The 18,124-nt window shown below is 34.2% G+C and overlaps 3 protein-coding genes across 4 annotated transcripts; 1 reads left to right on the forward strand and 2 right to left on the reverse strand.

The window, feature by feature from the left end:
- LOC109159016 lies at positions 1–5,589 on the forward strand. 2 transcript variants are annotated; one of them, XM_019306993.1, is made up of 5 exons: positions 1–201; positions 4,323–4,510; positions 4,600–4,888; positions 5,026–5,198; positions 5,356–5,589. In XM_019306993.1, exons 1-5 carry the CDS (start codon positions 47–49, stop codon positions 5,514–5,516), a joined length of 966 nt encoding a protein of 321 aa, XP_019162538.1. In that variant the 5' UTR covers positions 1–46; the 3' UTR covers positions 5,517–5,589. The 2 variants fall into 2 exon arrangements, with proteins under 2 accessions (XP_019162538.1, XP_019162537.1); XM_019306992.1 differs by lacking the exon at positions 1–201 and adding an exon at positions 3,843–4,145 and having other exon boundaries at positions 5,356–5,586.
- A 4,069-nt stretch (positions 5,590–9,658) lies between these two features.
- Positions 9,659–11,521, reverse strand: LOC109159020 (protein FAR-RED ELONGATED HYPOCOTYL 1). Its single transcript, XM_019306998.1, has 3 exons — positions 11,278–11,521; positions 10,049–10,668; positions 9,659–9,944 (listed from the first exon to the last, which is right to left on the reverse strand). Exons 1-3 carry the CDS (start codon positions 11,316–11,318, stop codon positions 9,871–9,873), a joined length of 735 nt encoding a protein of 244 aa, XP_019162543.1. The 5' UTR covers positions 11,319–11,521; the 3' UTR covers positions 9,659–9,870.
- Positions 11,522–12,183: 662 nt separating this feature from the next.
- Positions 12,184–15,301, reverse strand: LOC109159017 (probable protein S-acyltransferase 16). The gene is made up of 7 exons (XM_019306994.1): positions 14,839–15,301; positions 13,755–13,847; positions 13,572–13,673; positions 13,312–13,389; positions 13,127–13,225; positions 12,940–13,035; positions 12,184–12,796 (listed from the first exon to the last, which is right to left on the reverse strand). The coding sequence occupies exons 1-7, from the start codon at positions 15,121–15,123 to the stop codon at positions 12,680–12,682; spliced, it is 870 nt and encodes a 289-aa protein (XP_019162539.1). The 5' UTR covers positions 15,124–15,301; the 3' UTR covers positions 12,184–12,679.
- Between the last annotated feature and the right edge of the window lie 2,823 nt (positions 15,302–18,124).

Below are 18,124 nucleotides of genomic sequence, written 5' to 3' on the forward strand. Positions count from 1 at the left end.
TCAGATCAGAGAAGTGAAAAATTAAACAGACATTTGGAAACCTAACATGGATTCTACTGCAGCTGCAGGAGGAGTCGAAATGTTGAAAAGGGATATTCCACCAGCTCATTTCATATTTATGATACGTTCATTTTCTTTACTCTCTGAAACAGGGAACGAGAAACATGAATCTGGAGTTTTCCAGGCCTGTGATAAAAAATGGTACACCCTACGACTATATATATATATGTTAATTTCCTGTATGGTGCTATGCATATATAAGATGTTGGAGGAACAGTGAGGCGGTTTCACTAAATGAAAACTCATTGGGGCTTCGATCAGCTACTTCCCTTGTCCACTTTTAACGATCTCTCTAATGGATATTTGGTTGATGACACATGTGCATTTGGAGCTGAGATTCTTGTCATTTCCAATGCTACAAAACGCGAATGTCTTTCGATGGTGAAAGATCCATCAAGCAAAACTTACACATGGAAAATAACCGACTTTGCATCAAAAAGGAACCAACTTTTCATATATTCTGATGAGTTCACCATTGAAGGAAGCAAATGGTACCTAAGTTGTGCCCTTTTACTTTGGTCAATATATATGATTTGGCATGCATATATGCATTTCTAAAATCCCCTCAAGTAATATAATGTGTACGAATTGAAAATGCTGCGAGCAGGAAGCTGAATGTCTATCCCAGTGGACAATCAACTGCAAAGGGCAAATCTTTGTCCCTCTTTCTGGAGTTGGTCGATTCATCAAAGCTTAAGGATCTTGGTAGAAAATTATATGCAGAGTATAAGTTGCGGATATGCAATCAATTGAACAGCAGTGAACACAAAGAAAAAAAAGGTTACCCTTTTGCTCATATATCCAACCTATCATTTGTACATATATATATATATATATATATATATATATATATATATATATATATATATATATAGTAGTTTGAGTTAATATTGTTGGGTCTTATTTATACTTCATCTGTCCTATCCTATTCTATTCTATTCATCCATCTTATTTATTCATAAATAAATTGTGCAGTGGAATATTCTTTTGGTGCCTCTGCAGAATTCACAGCCTATGGCTTTTCCAACTTTATGTACCATGACGAATTGGAGAGTGCTACAAAAGGTTTCCTAGTCAATGACACTCTAGTTGTGGAAGTTGAATTTATGCTTTTGACTAAGTTCTCGGAATTCTAGTTAGCTACAATTATATATATTGTTTCTATAGATTTCATTCATCATATTGCTGTGTAATATGCATGTATTCTTCGGGAATATAATATTTCATTACGACTATTGAATTGTAAGCAAACTTTAAAAATCCTCCTTAATTTTAAAAAGTATTTAATGGACGCAAGTATTCACACAAATTCATGATTTAAGATATTATATTTTATTTTGGAATTCGTTGTAAACAAACTTTAAAAATTAAAAGGAAAACTAATTTACGACAAACTATTCCTTGGTATCTTAGGGTGCGCTTGGTTCATGAGTTTACACCTCTAAAAATGAGAATCAAAATCATAATTTTTGTTTAGTTGATAACTGTTTAAAATACAATTATGAGATTTGATTACTTCTCCTTCAATTAAAATCAATATTTTCTAATTAAATGTATTATTCCATTTGATCCCCCTCATCTGTCACTACCCTACCTCTCCTTCAATTAAAAATTACATTTCCTAATTAAAAACGCCTATCATTCCATCTTATCCTTCGTTATTTGTCACCTTCTAATCTGTCGCCTCCTTACTATATCCCTCATATTTTTATTCTTATTTTTTGTTCATATTGGTGCTTTAATTTGAATGCCATTATATTAAAATTAATTGCTTTGATTTTTATTTTTTTAGATTTAATTAATTTTTTAAAATTTATCCAGAATTACATATTTAGTTGTTACAGAGTGCATATTTAAAAAGTGAGGTTGACGATAATTACAAAAATACCCTTACATATTTTTAAAATTTGATCTATCCATACTAAGATTAGTTCTTAGTTTTTCTTCGAGGTGTGTTCTCAAGGGATCATAAGCCTATATGATTTAGCAGGCATTTTTGAAATCAAGGAAGTGCAGGAAACTGAAGCTCTATCCCAGTGGATATAGTAGTGCGAAGGGCAAACATTTGTCCCTCTTTCTAGAGTTGGCTGATTAATCAGACCTTGAAGATCATGCTAGAAAATTATTTGCAAATCGTACGTTGCGGATATGCAATCAATTGAAGAGCAGTGGACACCAGGAAACACAAGGTTACCCTTTCGCTCCAATCCAGCAAACTTATCATTTTGATGCATCGAGTTAATATTGTTATACTCATCATCTCTCCTATTCTATTCCTCTTATATATTCATAAATAAATTGTGCAGGTTCAGCTTTTTATGGTGTTGGCTCTTCAGCAAGCTCTATCTGGGGCTATACCAACTTTATGAACCTTGATCAATTGGATAGTGCTACAAAAGGTTTCCTAGTTAATGACACCCTAATTGTTGAAGCTGAATTTATGGTGTTGTCCAACTTCTCAGACTTTTGATCTGCTACTGTACTACTCTTGTGAAATTTCAATTTGTGATTGTTGTTGCAGACTTGCAGGACATAGTAATATATATTCACACATTATTTGATTTTCATCACAACATAATTAGCATGCCAAAGTACTGCTCAAACTCTTTGTCAATTGTTAGTTTTTTTGTACCTTCTTCAGTGTCTGCATTCAACAAAAAGGAGATTAGCTAGCTAGGTTCCTATTCAGATTATTGAGGCAAAAAAAAAAATTAAAAAAAATGAAGGGTTTTTAAATTTAAACTTGAGTTGAATAGAGATGTTATGAGTGTTTTCAGAATTTCAGAGAACAAAATACATACCTTGGCCAACTTCCCATCTCCCTGATGAGAGAACAAAATTGTTGGGGGTGATACCATTTGAGTATAACATATCTTCAACTTCCTTATCTGTACACGTTTCAATGTTCTCATTTCCACATTCTGAGCAACTGCACTCTACATGGCTTTCAAAGTCCAATAGATGGTCCTCGTAATTCAAAGAATGAGGACGCCATCCAAAATTCTGATCCAGAAAATCACATTCAAAAGTTCTGGTTTCATTACCTTTATTGCTTAGTAAAGAAAATTGAAAATTGATAGGATAGTGTGGTTCACACGTCTTCAGACAATGATACAAATAATGAGACAATGATACAAATAAAAATGGATTCGGTCTTTGGTTCACACGTCTTCAGTACTCAAATATTGTATTTTATATATACAAATAATGTATTTTTTATTTGTGGACCATTGTCCATAGAATAATGAATGTTTACCATTTGGATTGGATTGTCTTGAGTTGGGCCAAACAATAAAAATCGCTCGACTTGTCTCATAACCCAAAAACAATAAAGAGTATTATTTTGTATTTTTAAAAAATAAAAAATTAAGTTCAAAATTATTAAATTGAACCATATGTATTATTTGACTTGAAAATTTAAGATTACTCCATATCTAAAGTCAATAATAGAATTCTTGATATGCTTTGTGGGGTCGGAGTGTGTGGGGCTATTAGAGTTGCGGTTCAACCTTTTGGAAGAATAATCGAATTCTTGACATTTGGTTAATAAGGATGAATGAGACATCATCCATCTATTATCCTGGAGATGAGATGGAAGCAATCCTTTATTAATTTATTCAATGCCTTGTGTGCAAGTGATCCCTTCCCCAAATCATATCCTCAGAAGTTCGATCATTGCGTTTTGGAAAAGTAATCCTCCCACCCAACCCCATTATATTATATATATTGCCCGCAGCTATATATATATATATAATATGTTATATATAAAGCTAGGCAAATTACACACACGTATATAGTACCTTAGCTATATATCCGCCTTAAATTAATTGCCACTTATTAATTTCACAGTACAAACAGTAATCCCCCTACAGCCACCACCCAACTTAACGCAAGATCAGATCAGAGAATTGAAGTTCAAACACTAGAGACATGGATGTTTCTACTACTGCAGGAGGAGTCGAAATGTTAAAAAGGGATATTCCACCAGCTCACTTCATATTTATGATACGTTCATTTTCGTTACTCTCTGAAACAGGAAATGAGAAACATGAATCTGGAGTTTTCCAGGCCTGTGATAAAAAATGGTACACTGGCTTAGCTTGGCCCTAGCCCCACTCTCATCTTGTTTTAACTAACTTATTGCTAATTATTATATATAGAATTGAGGAGGAGGATTTCGATCTCATTCATATATACTATATATAACGCCTTAACTCTAGCGTGCGCCCTCGCTTTAATTATATTATATTTATTTGGTGTAGGAGGTTATGTGTTTATCCCAAGGGAAAGAAGAAGCAGCAGGCAGATAATGGAGATAATGGAGATGGTCATATCTCCCTCTACTTACAAATTGTTGATACTCATAATTTTTCTCCAGGATGGGAAGTTTACGCTAAGTTTAGTCTCTTTGTTTATGATCATGTTCAAGATAAATATTTGACAGTCAAAGGTATGTAAGTATATATACATATATACGTACAAAATTTAAGCAATAATCTTTCTTATTATGTTTTCCTGCATGGTGTTTTATATATATAGATGCTGGAGGAAAAGTGAGGCGGTTTCACTATATGAAAACTGAATGGGGATTCGATCAGCTACTCCCTTTGTCCATTTTCAACGATCCCTCCAATGGATATCTGGTTGATGACACATGTGCATTTGGAGCTGAGATTGTTGTGGTTTCCAATGCTACAAAACGCGAGTGTCTTTCGTTGGTGAAAGATCCAAAAAAGAACACATACACTTGGAGAATAAGCAACTTCGCATCAAAAAAGACCCAACAGTTTATTTACTCTGATGAGTTCACCATTGAAGGAAGCACATGGTACATACATAACATACCTAGCTTAGCTACTATACGTTATGTCCTTTTACTTTGGTATATATATATATATATGAATTGGGATTTCTAAAATCCCGTTAAGTAATGTATGTGTAAGAAATTAAAGTATGTACGTGCAGGAAGTTGAAGGTCTTTCCCAGAGGAGATTCAAGTGCGAAGGGCAAATATTTGTCCTTCTTTCTGGAGTCGGCTGATTCATCAAATCTTACAGTTAATGATAGAAAATTATATGCCAAGTATAAGTTACGAATCTGCAATCAATTGGACCAAAGAGAAGACCAGGAAAAGGAAGGTTACCTTTCGCTCCAATCCAACATATCATTTAATTTCTAGTTTGACTTCAAACACACACACATACATATATATATATATATATTTGTTTGGTTTTTAATTTAATTTATACTGATATGTCCTATATTTGATTTATTCATACATAATAAATTGTGCAGCGACATGTTTTTTTGGTGGGTCTCCTGCGGTCACCAGATGGGGCTATTACTACTTTATGCTCCTTAACCAATTGGAGAGTGCTGCAAAAGGTTTCCTACTTAATGATACCCTAATTCTGGAGGTTGAATTTATGTTTTTGACTAAGTTCTCAGAGTTTTAGCTACAATTTCTGGATTATGTAATATGATTTTATTTAACACTGTTACTGTACTTGAAATTATTGACAATCAAACTTACAAAGAAAAACTAATGATTTATTATGACATAATTACATAATTATTGCTAACTATCTCTCTATCCCAGTATACGAAAAATATAATGAAATTCTCGCTATTCAATAATAATTTATTATATTGTACAAAGGGAAAAAACCATTAATTATATATATTGTTTTAACTCGATCTTTTTGATCCCTATTCTCTCTTTTTGATATATATAAGAAGATAAGATTGAAGAAAATAAATTAGTATTATATGTTATATTAGTTAAACTCGTATACGATCAATTGCTTAGGTATATAGTATACAACTATTAATTCAAAATATGTAAAGCCGTAATATTTAACAAAGGGTATGCATATGTCGATGTAATTTTGATATTTTATTGAAATTGTTAAATTAATTGTGAAATATATAGTAAAATTTTAATAAACATATAACGTAATAGTTATTCATATTGTAAAAAAGAATCTACAATGTTATGTGGGCTCGGATCCATGATATAAATAAATTGTCATGCATAATAATTTTAGCCGGTTTGCAAAGTAGGAGTATAAACGAGCCGAGCCTAGCTCGAGCCTGAGCAGGCTCGAGCTCGAGCTTATTAATGGAATCTCGGCTCGAGCTCGGCAATTTTCGAGCTGCTCGAGCAACTCGATTGTTTGAGCTCGAACTCGATCTTGAACTTGCGTTCGAGTTTGATCTTGAACTTTTTAATTGTTATTTTTATATATTATAATTATATTATGTTATATTATATATTATAAATATTATATATTATACGGCTCGCGAGCGGCTCGAGCTCGATTATCAAATGAGCTGCTCGAGCACGACTCGAGCTCGAATCGAGCTTTGATCGAACCGCTCACGAGTAGCTCGCGAGCGACTCGGCTCATTTACCCCATATTGCAAAGTGACTTGCATCCCACAAGCCCACTATGCCCACTTTTTCATGGGCCAAATTTTTTTTTAATACTAACTCGCCCCACCGCAAAGGTTAAGGCTTCCCCAACCCTCTTTCACAAATCGTTATACCGTGTGTCAAGGCGCATATAGCAATATGCATCCCGCACCTTTTTAAATGACGCCATTTTGTTAAGCTATGTGGAGAGTTGACGCGACATAGTGTATGTGCATTCTGTTATATAATTATGTATATTATGTTATGTAATTATGTACATTATGTTATACAATTATGTACATTTTTTTATACAATTATGTACAATTTTTTTATACAATCATGTACATTTTTTTATACAATTATGTACATTCGTAACAAAAAAATTATGTGTATTATGTTAAGAGTTTATGTATATAATGTTAAGAGTTCGTGTGTATTATGTTAAGAGTTCATGTGTATTATGTATTATGTTAGATTATGTGTATTATCTTTTCAAAAAAGAGTATGTGTATTCTGTTATGCAATTATGTACATTCTATTATACAATTATTTACATATTCAAAACATGAGATTTTTTTTAAGAACTTAGAGCATCCACATTTGTTGGGGAGAATTGGGGGATAATGTAAGAGTGATTAGGAAAGAGAATATGGGAGGGGAGAGAAAAAAAAAAAGGGAAAAAAAAAAGAAAATTAAATTTAAAAAAAAAATAAAAATTAAGACGGTCAGGCGCGCCTGACGCGCCAGATGGGCACGTGCACTGCACGCGCCCGCTGTGCGCGTGCACTGCACGCGTGGCTGTCACCAGTGGTGTTTTATTTTACTTTTTGTGGTGGGTCTCACCATTTCTGAATTCTCCCTTCATTTGCAGGAGAGTTATTTCTCAAATAATTCTTCCCCACATTAGCTATTATCTTGGATGGGGAGAATTAATTCTGAAATAACTCCATATAATCCACAAATGTGGATGCTCAACAGCTGACACAGAAAGCAAATTTTTTTTTTTTTAAAAAAAGTATAAAACAACGTTGTTTTGCACTAGAGTGCACAATGCAATGTGCGCATTGGTGCAAGATATAAATTGCCCTCTTTCACACCCTTAGTTGCTTTATATTCATCAACTCAATTAAACAAAAACTATTTTAATTCAATCTACTTAATAATGATCCCTTAGCTTTTTAGTTTACAACCATTATGCATTTTAAGGGACTATTTTGTGGTACAAATATATGTGGAGTCCACTTCTAATTTGAGTAGGGTCAACGTAGATTTGAGTTTTTCGCAGTGAGACGAAAAGATTGATATATTATACGCTCAAAACGGATAATTAGTAAATGAAAAATTAATTTTCAAAATAAACCCATTTGAGTTGAAAAATAGATGTAGGAAAACTTATATGCAACATTTGTCCCACATTGAAAATTGAAAAAAGAAATAAGTTTGCATCACACTATATATAGAATACCCTTTTATAGGCAAATAACACGCCTATCTGTCTATATATATCCGCTTTGACACCCAACCCTAGATCAGAGAAGTGCAAAACAGACGTTTGGAAACATGAATTCTACTGCAGGAAGAGGAGTCGAAATGTTGAAAAGGGATATTCCGCCGGCTCATTTCATATTTATGATATATTCTTTACTCTCTGAAACAGGGAGCGAGAAACATGAATCTGGAGTTTTTCAGGCCTGTGATAAAAAATGGTACACCCCACTATAAAATGGTACACCCCACTATATTTATAGTTTAGCGCTTTCATATATTGTATAATATAACCTCTTAACTCTAGCGCTTTAATTATTATGTGCTATACTTGGTGTAGGAAGTTATGTGTTTATCCCAAGGGAAAAAAGAAGAAGGCAAATGGAGATGGTTATATCTCCCTCTACTTACAAATTGTTGATACTATAATTATCCCGTGGGATGGGAGGTTCAGGCTAAGTTTAGTCTCTTTGTTTATGATCATGTTCTGGATAAATATTTGTCAATCCAAGGTACATATATAGATATGTGTCAATTATTCCTGGCCAGAAATTTTATATATATTTGTACAAAATTTAAGCAATAATCTTTGTTATTATGTTAATTTTGTTCATGGTGCTATGCATATGTAAGATGTGAGGCGGTTTCACTATATGAAAACTCAATGGGGCTTTGATCAGCTACTTCCCTTGTCCACCTTGTCCACTTTTAACGATCCCTCTAATGGATATCTAGTTGATGATACATGTGCATTTGGAGCTGAGATTCTTGTCATTTCCAATACTACAAAACGTGAATATCTTTCGATGGTGAAAGATCCAACAAGCAAAACTTACACATGGAGAATAAACAACTGCGCATCAAAAAAGAACCTTGTCATAAAATCTGATGAGTTCACCATTGAAGGAAGCAAATGGTACCTACGTTACGTTGTGCCTTTTTACTTTGGTCAATATATATATGATTTGGCATGCATATATGCATTTATAAAATCCCCTTAAGTAATGTAATGTGTAAGAATTGAAAATGCTGCGGGCAGGAAGCTGCAAGCCCATCCCAGTGGACATTCAAGTGCAAAGGGCAAATGTTTGTCCCTCTTTCTGGAGCTGGTTGATTCATCAAAGCTTAAAGATCAGGGTAGAAAATTATATGCAAAGTATAAGTTGCGGATGTGCAATCAATTGAACAGCAGTGAACACAAAGAAAGACAAGGTTACCCTTTTGCTCTCAGCTCATATCCAACTTATCATTTGTACATATATATAGTAGTTTGAGTTAATATTGTTGAGTCGTTTTTATACTTCATCTGTCCTGTCCTATTCTATTCTATTCCTCCATCTTATGTATTCATAAATAAATTGTGCAGTGGAATATTCTTTTGGCGCCCCTGCAGAATTCACAGCCTATGGCTTTTCCAACTTTATGTACCATGACGAATTGGAGAGTGCTACAAAAGGTTTCCTAGTTAATGACACTCTAGTTGTGGAAGTTGAATTTATGCTTTTGACTAAGTTCTCCGAATTCTAGTTAGCTACAGAACATATGAAAACTTACATTATCATAATGTTTATGATAATGTTCATTATACATTACTATTAATTGTTGCCTACACTTACATAGATGTTAGCAGAAAAGTGAGGCGATTTCACAATATGAAAACTGAATGGGGTTTTGATCTACTACCCTTAGCTTGTCCACTTTCACAATCATCCCTTGTTTATTAAGTGCTAAAATTTGAAAGAAACAAATACATATATAAAAGGTGCAGAGCAGATACCAGAAAGAAGCAGTAAGCAATTGAAACAGAAGAAAAGCATACATACATGGATCGGGCGATGTACAAAATTCAGTTTCAGATTGGTTGGTTACCTTGTTGCAGGACATACTAATATTCACACAATTGATTTTCATCACAACATAAGCATGCCAAAGTACTGCTCAAACTCTTTGTCAATTGTTAGTTTTTTTGCACCTTCTTGAGTGTCTGCGTTCAACAAAAAGGATATAATATTAGGTTCCTATTCAGATAATTGAGTTGCATAGAGATGTTATGAGTATTTTCACAATTTCAGAGAACAAAATATATACCTTGCCCAACTTCCCATCTCCCTGATGAGAGAACAAAATTGTCGGGGGCGATACCATTTGAGTATAACATATCTTCAAGTTCCTTATCTGTACACGTTTCAATGTTCTCATTTCCACATTCCGAGCAACTGCACTCTACATGGCTTTCAAAGTCCAATAGATGGTCCTCGTAATTCAAAGAACGATGCCATCCAAAATTCTGATCCAGAGAATCACATTCTTTACTGACATGCGTTCGTTCTGTTCTATGTGAATCTGATTTTGTCATTGATCTGCTCTCCAAAGAATACAAGGCATCCTTGGACCAACTGCTACCCAAGTTAGCCGATGAAGTGGAAGGGCAGTTAGACGACGGGCATGCTTTCAGAAATTCAAGATCATCGACTTTAGCTTCACCAGACATGACACAATCAATGTCTTCAATAAAACCATTGCTCCCTTTTCCAGACTGGGTTTCAAGTTCATTGTCTTGGTTGTTAACTAACGAGCTATATCTCGTAACAAAGCTTTGATCAGCACACATATGCTTTGGCAGAGGCATGCCCAGTTGTTCAGCTCTAAGCTTCCTTTTCTTGTTCAAGCAAGCAAGGCTGGCATGTATCACCACACCCATGTGTTTACTGCCATATGGATGTTCACCAAAAAAGGAATATGAGAAAGTGACATCATTTTTCCACAGAAGGATAAGCCATAACCAATTTTCACAATTAATTAAGTGGAAGTTAAGGAAGATGGATTAAGTAGTGCAATAAAAGCTCAGATTTTCGCCAATAAAACTTAGTAGGTTAGATTCACCAAGCTAACCAAGAAGCAATGGTGTATTAACTATTAAGACATCACTGGCATAGCCCTCTTTCTGCAGATGACTACACTTTTTTTTTTTAAAAAAAATTTAGTTCTAAATAAAGAAATCGGGATTCTGAATCACACAAAGTTTCAATCTTTACAACAAATCAGACATTTTTCCGTGGACTTAATCCCATTCCTCCAAGAAACAAGGCAAAAATGGGGGAACACAATTCAAGAAAACAGATCCGTCTGATCTGTAAGAGCTACAAAACCAATCGATCATCATATCCTCAAAAGCAAAGTACTTGAGAGCTTCCAGAATCAAAAAAGCATTACACAGTGAAGAATGAAATGAAGTAGAAACTAGAAACTAGAAAGCATGCAATTGAAGGCGAGTGAGAAAGCTTGAAAAGAAAAGAAATGAAATCAAGAACCCAAACCTGGTGACCTCAGTTGGGGAATCAATATTTCCTTGCTCCATTACGTCTCAGAAAAGAAGGGAAGTTTGGGTCCAGAGAAGTGATCACAACAAGCGGATTGTCTCACCCAAAACCGGTCAACAAATCCGATGGAATAGCAGAAATCGGCTGTTTTGTGAAGACAGAGTCAGTGGGATGCTGGCTGGGTGAGAGCTGTATTGTATTGTATTGTGGTTCTTTCAAATCACCTATCCTAGGAAAGTAGGAATAAATATTATCTTCAGTACCCCAAAAAAAAAAAACAAAAAAAAAAATGAAGAAGAAGAAGCAGCACATGTCCACACCATGCTGTCGGCGCGTGTGTCTAATCTCTGTATATTGTATTATTATTGGTTTATTTATGGATTTACATATAATAATAATAATTATAATGACTTTGATTTGTTTAACTTACTTAGTTACTTACTAATTATAACTAAGTTAGAAGTAGTCTTAGATTCCGAATCCACTCCAAAGATAAAGATGCTAACAGAACAGAATAGTGGGGATAAGTAGGATAAAAAGGAAAACCAAAAAGCTCTCAAGATTTCCGTAATCAAGTGAGATGTACGCTTTAAGAATGGAAGGTTTGCAATTTTGCATCTTTATATTGTTGCTGACTAGGATAGGATCACCTCAAACCCACGAGGCCTCTATTGCGTGGCAGCTGATTATTGGCCTGGTGGGCCCACGCCTTTCTCCCGTGGCAAAACCCAATTGCTTTTCCCATCCATCCATACAATTAAATTAATAGGAACTGCTATTGACGATTTGAGTCAATCAACTATAAACCTGTATACTTTCTTATAGTCTTTTGCCGGCAGGCTAAAGTCACAAGACAAAGTTAAATCAATGCATATTCTCGAATAATAGCTGAGAGTTTTCTCGTCACTCAAAAAAAAAAAATAGTGATATTGATTAAATAACAATGAGTAGTTGGAGTATGAACAAGATGGTAATGCCAATACAAATGTGTGAGGTCACAGAGATTACAGGATGGATGATGAGTATCATCCATTTGAGCTTTTATCGCCTCCTGAGTTAGAGCTTTGAAAGGGTAGTTTTTTCATTTTTGTACATGGTGGTGTACGTACGTAAGATTCACATTTCTTCCAACTAGAACAAAACCGCCTAATTCTAAAACTGAGTCCATCATTTTCTCCTCTGCTATCTTTGCCTACCATGTGCAGCCTGCAACCTTAGCAGAATCAACGACAACCCATCACAAACACCTCTTACCATCAGTAATACACAAGCCGCTTCACGCCACAGCTATTCCCAATACAAGAGTTAGATACTTTCATTCACACGAAACCCAAATTCCATTAATATCTGCACTTGTCACCTTATGTATATCTTGCACGCTCTGCATCTCATCACACGCTTACTGTGATGATGCTGTTGCCTTCGCTGTTTTATCAAATGCAGAGGGATAGCGAAGGCCAGATCCTATGTGTCCTGTTGTGGGGAACAGCCAGCAAAGGACATTTGGGCCTAGAACCTGCCAGACAAACAAAAGATTGAAGCCATATGCAACAAAGTTGGTGTGTTCTCCTTGAATTCAAGCAAAAAGTACAGGTCTTCATTAACAAGGAAGGTAAGAGAAGCAGGAAGATTAAAAGATAAGGGGAGGCAATTTCTTACTGATATAATATTCTCATATGCACCAAGATCATATGGATGCGAATAGAGATAGCCCCCCTTTTCAGCAAGCCACATAGCTCTTACACCTTCATGGTACTGTTGAATGTAGCATCAAAAGAGTAACTCTCAGCAAATTCAACAGGCCACTTATGAACCAGAATAAAATATAGACCTTAGATCAACAAACCTCAATTGTAGTCTTGTTTTGCAAAATGAGGTAGATATGCCATCCAAGAAAAAATGTCAACGCTAGGCTTAAGGGAACTAGTAAGAGACCTGAAATAATCTGGTACAGCGTACAGGAAATCGTTAATTAGCAAAGTGCCCACAAGATTAGGATCAAACAGATTGGAAATTTGGAATAGACATTACATATACAGTTCTGTCAGAGCCTCTACTCTGCAGCTCATCCTCGTCAGATTCAGTGGCTAGGCTACCAACAAGCAGAACCTTGAAAATAAAAGTGAAAGTTTTACATCTCTGATGTCCCATTAGTAAGTCAAAGGCTGACAACAACATGTTTCCCATAACACGGCCCAGACTAAAACATGTAAGACACAAGGGAAATGAGGGATTTACTGGAAGGAAGAGGAAAAAGCAATAGGCAACAAAGAGAAAGATTACTAACTCACCAGTGAATATAGGCATGCAATAACAGCATAGACAACAAAGACGAAAAACGCCTTATAGTTTGCATGGCCCACACAATTATTCATCCATACGCAATGATGATCCTACAATTCAATAGGTTGCACTTTGAAACATTATCATGGAAATTTATAAAAGGCTTTTATGAAATCATATACCAGCCATACCATTCGTAAAACACATCTGTTACATACACGGCAGTGATGGGCACGAGGTGGCTTATAGAGGGCACACTTTTGGCAGTATCTCAAATCCCCACCCTACAAAAGATTTCATGGTAAGAGAGAACAAAAATCAGGTCCAACAAGTTCACATTCCATGCAATAGAGGCTAATTGGTATCCATAGAATCATAGAAGGTAGATTTATCACAGATAACAAAAATATTCCCTTGCCCAATAGGCCAATACACTGAATTGGAGTTCGAAGGAATGTTGAGAATGTTAATTTCCAAAAATGTTGGAAAATTGTCGATTTAAGGTTCATGAAGTGTTAGACTGCCAGTAGAAGGGATTTAAGAAATAACAAATGCAGCTGCCCTTCAAAGCCAATAGCAATATAACTGACCGAAGATTTGAACATGAAACAAACAAACAAAAAAGACACATCATGACTATCATGATCTATGGATTTTCAACTTCCTCAAATTCAAAATGCTTCATTAGATGCCCCAAAAAGAAAGAGCTCTGGCAAATTATGAACTTTTCGAGTGCCTTGAATTGCCCATTATACTGCCATTCGATATTTGAGGAATAAATTAATTAATTAAAGAGCAACATAACTTAGGACATTTACTTCTTCTTCCTGTGCACGTATTAAAGAAGGCTCTTTAACAGATGAAATACAAGCAATGCCATTCTTTTAGATAACAGCTTTATCAAATAATATAGACAAAAATGAAAAACTCATGAAGCACCACAAAACCAAAGCTTTTCCTACCAAAAATTCAATAATCCTTTCAAATCAGCAAATGAAACACTCCACGGTCAAATAAAGGATTAATTTCGAACCAGTTACACAAATTTTAAAGAAAAAGAAAAAAATGGCCGTTTACAAAAACGTTAAAAATAAAAGTTCTCCCCGAATTGAAAGAATATGCAAGAGATTAATTTACTATTTCAATGAAATTGATCTTTAACAGGAACATTCCTATGTTCTGCTTTCGTTCTATTTCAGCTAATATCAACATAACAGAAACAGGAAAACGCATAATCACGAAAAATGTAATGGAGGAAGAAAGAAAAAAGAAGACCTTGCGCTTGATCTCGTGGATTGTGTTATGAGGATCTTCAATGTCGGGTAAGAATGAGGCGGGGACCCGACCCGGGTCAGTGTATATGGCAAGGCGGTAGTTGGAGACGCAAAGAATAGCAAAGACGGTGAAGACAGCGGCGTTTAGCATTCCGGGCGAGGACGCGAGACCGAACCACCGGTCTATGAATACAAACACCGTCGAGAAGTAAATGAAAGCGATGGCCGATACGACGACGCTGACGTAGAGAGAGAACCGGCAACCACGCGCCATTTTCATTTTCATTTCAATTGAAATTCTGGCAATCTAGGTCGTCGTCTCCGGCGGCGGAAGCGGAGACCCCGGCGTAAAGAGTTTTACGACGGCGTCCCCGGCGAGATGGGTCGGGCGGGATCTAGAAAAAAAAAAAAAAAAAAAAAAAAGAAAGAAAGCGCGATGGGTATTTGGTAACTCCGGCCCGGACAACTTTAAGTAGGTATTCTCTTCTGTTGTCTTGACTCTTGATTATGCCCTTATGCTTCCTTCAGCCTGAGGACTTTTTCTCTCAACTCAACTATATTTTACTCCGTTATTATTTTTGTTTTCTACATCCTGATAAAATTACTATTTTCTAATAATAAATAATAAATTCAATACAAAATTACACATTTAAATTTAAATAATATGTTTCATAATTTTGATTGAAAAATATTTAATTACCATTTCTTGAACAATACTTACAAAAACCTTAGGAATAAAGTTGTGTCACTAGGAAAATTTCCATCATCATTTAAAAATAAATTGGTCTCTAAGTTATTAATTTAACAGGGGAAAAAATCCATAATTTTATTAGATAAGATTTATCTTTTTTACTAATTATGTTAAGTTGTAGTAGTATAATATTATGCATTATTGGATACTTGAGAGTAAAACATTTTTGAGTGTCCACATGTTTAGAAATTGGAGGTCATGAGTTTGAGCCTAAGTGGGATAGTAGTGACTCTTTGTGATTCAGTTGGTTGATAAAATAGTTATGGACAAATACTACATTATTCTAATAGGGTCAGTAGTACTCAACAAAAATTTTGAAAAAACAATTATTTATTTCTTTTTTCCTTTTTAACTATTTGATCTGATTAATTTTTTTTTTTTTTTAATTTTAGAAAGAAGCCAACAAAATAGGTCGATAAAAAAAAAAAATCTCCTTATAGATATATAGTTAGTGCGTTGGTTTGAAATTTGATATGGTTGGTGGCATAGATTATATAGACCTATAATTTGAACAACCATGTTCAATTCATAAATACAACAAACCTAACAAGTTTCTTCAAGGTCGTCTGATAAATTATTGCTCACAACAGCCATAGTTTTTGACTTAAATTTATTGTTACCTAATACCAATAAATTTTAAAAATTAAATCCTTAGCATTATAATAAAATATTATCATTTGTATCAAGATTTTGAAATATTTAAATAAATAAATATACTTTAAATATTTTTACCCACTCTACCTATTTCTCTTCTTAAACTTCTCTAAAAAGACATTTAATTTGATCTTAGATTTCTACCGTACGTCATCTAAGGAGAAGATAGAAAAGAAAAAAAAAAAAAGAATTAAAAAGGTAGAAGAAAAAAATAAAAAATTGTATCGTTCTGAACTATGTTGTTACATTGTATGCATGGTGCATTTCCGCATTTGTAGAATTTTCCAATAATATAAAAAAATTATACTTATTAATCAATATTAAAGTAGTTGTGATTTTTTCCCTAATTTTTTTTATTTTTATAAATAGAAAGAGATTTAATTACAAATAACACAAAAATTGTACAAATAATTCTTGTAAACATTGTCTTGGTGGAGTCCATTGCACAGGGCCTTTTTGCTAGTTATGTCTCTTGGTAGTTTGCAAACTATTACATATGAGTGCAATAGTTATGCCATGGAACCGTGTTCACCATTCATGGTGAACACGGTTCCAGCGGTGTTAGTATACACCGTTATCTTTTTTTTTTTTTTTTTTTAATTAATTGCGTGACTTTTCTTCTTCATTTTCACATTTCGCGGTTTCAATTTAATTTGAGGTGAACAATGATTTCAGATATTCATAAATTATGAATTCATGCCTGCACATTCACTTTGGAACCATGCCTACGCATTCCCGTCTGAAATCACGGACATTCATAAATTATGAGTCCATGCCTGCACATTCACTTTGGAACCATGCCTACACATTCACTTTGAAACCATGAGATTATGAATTTTCTGTTATAAGATTATGAATTTTCAGTTATGAGATTATAAATTTTCTGTTATGAGATTATGAATTTTCTGTTATGAAATTATGAATTTTCTGTTATGAGATTATGAATCTACATTTCATTCATAATCTCATAACAGAAAATTCATAATTTAATAAATATTTTACTTTTATGCGATTATGAATTTTCTGTTATGAGATTATGAATTTACATTACATTCATAATCTCATAACAGAAAATTCATAATTTGATCAAACGCGCGGCATTAACTCCACATCCGCGATTTTTATTTATTTATTTATTTATTTTTGCATAAGCACGACGTCATTTGGACTTGTGTTCACCATTCACGGTGAACACGTTTCCAGGGCATAATTTGCGATATGAGTGAGGTTTTATCCAATACACATTTTTAGGGAATCTCGAATAGTGACTATCGGTTTTCCGGGTTAAAAAAAATGCTTAAAGTAGAAAGAATATGAGGAGTTGGAGAATATAAAAATGGTCAAAAAAAAGAATGAAGAGAAGAGTGAGGAAGTTGAGGAAGGAATGGGGGAATTGGTTAGGAAGCATGAATTAGAAGACGGAATTATGGTGCAGGCAAATGGTTGCCCTGTACCCATCATTATATTATCCAACCGTTAATACTTACTTATCAAGTCTATATATGCATATATTATCATCATTTGTCAGTTGTTAGTTGTTGTCCTAGCTGCGCTAGAGATCTATATATTGAATTGCCTAAGGTTTTTTAAATACCGCATTAAGTATATACGGATCTAGCTTCAACTGAATTGTCTAATAAATTAATTATTTTTATGATTCTATTTGACAAGACCATTTTAAGAGTTTATATTTGCTGTGGGTGCTATTCTTTTATTACTTTTTTTTATGAATAATTAATATGTGATTGAAATAATGTTTGGTATGCTGTCTTGTGATTAAAAAAAAAATAAATTAATGACAAATTGTGATGGCTATCACCGCGGTGTTTGAGATATATATTTTTCGTGCATGTGGAAATAAATTTTTTTTTTTTAATTCAAA

This window comes from Ipomoea nil, unplaced genomic scaffold (assembly GCF_001879475.1).
Source record: "Ipomoea nil cultivar Tokyo-kokei standard unplaced genomic scaffold, Asagao_1.1 scaffold2826, whole genome shotgun sequence".
NCBI classification, from domain to species: domain Eukaryota; kingdom Viridiplantae; phylum Streptophyta; class Magnoliopsida; order Solanales; family Convolvulaceae; genus Ipomoea; species Ipomoea nil.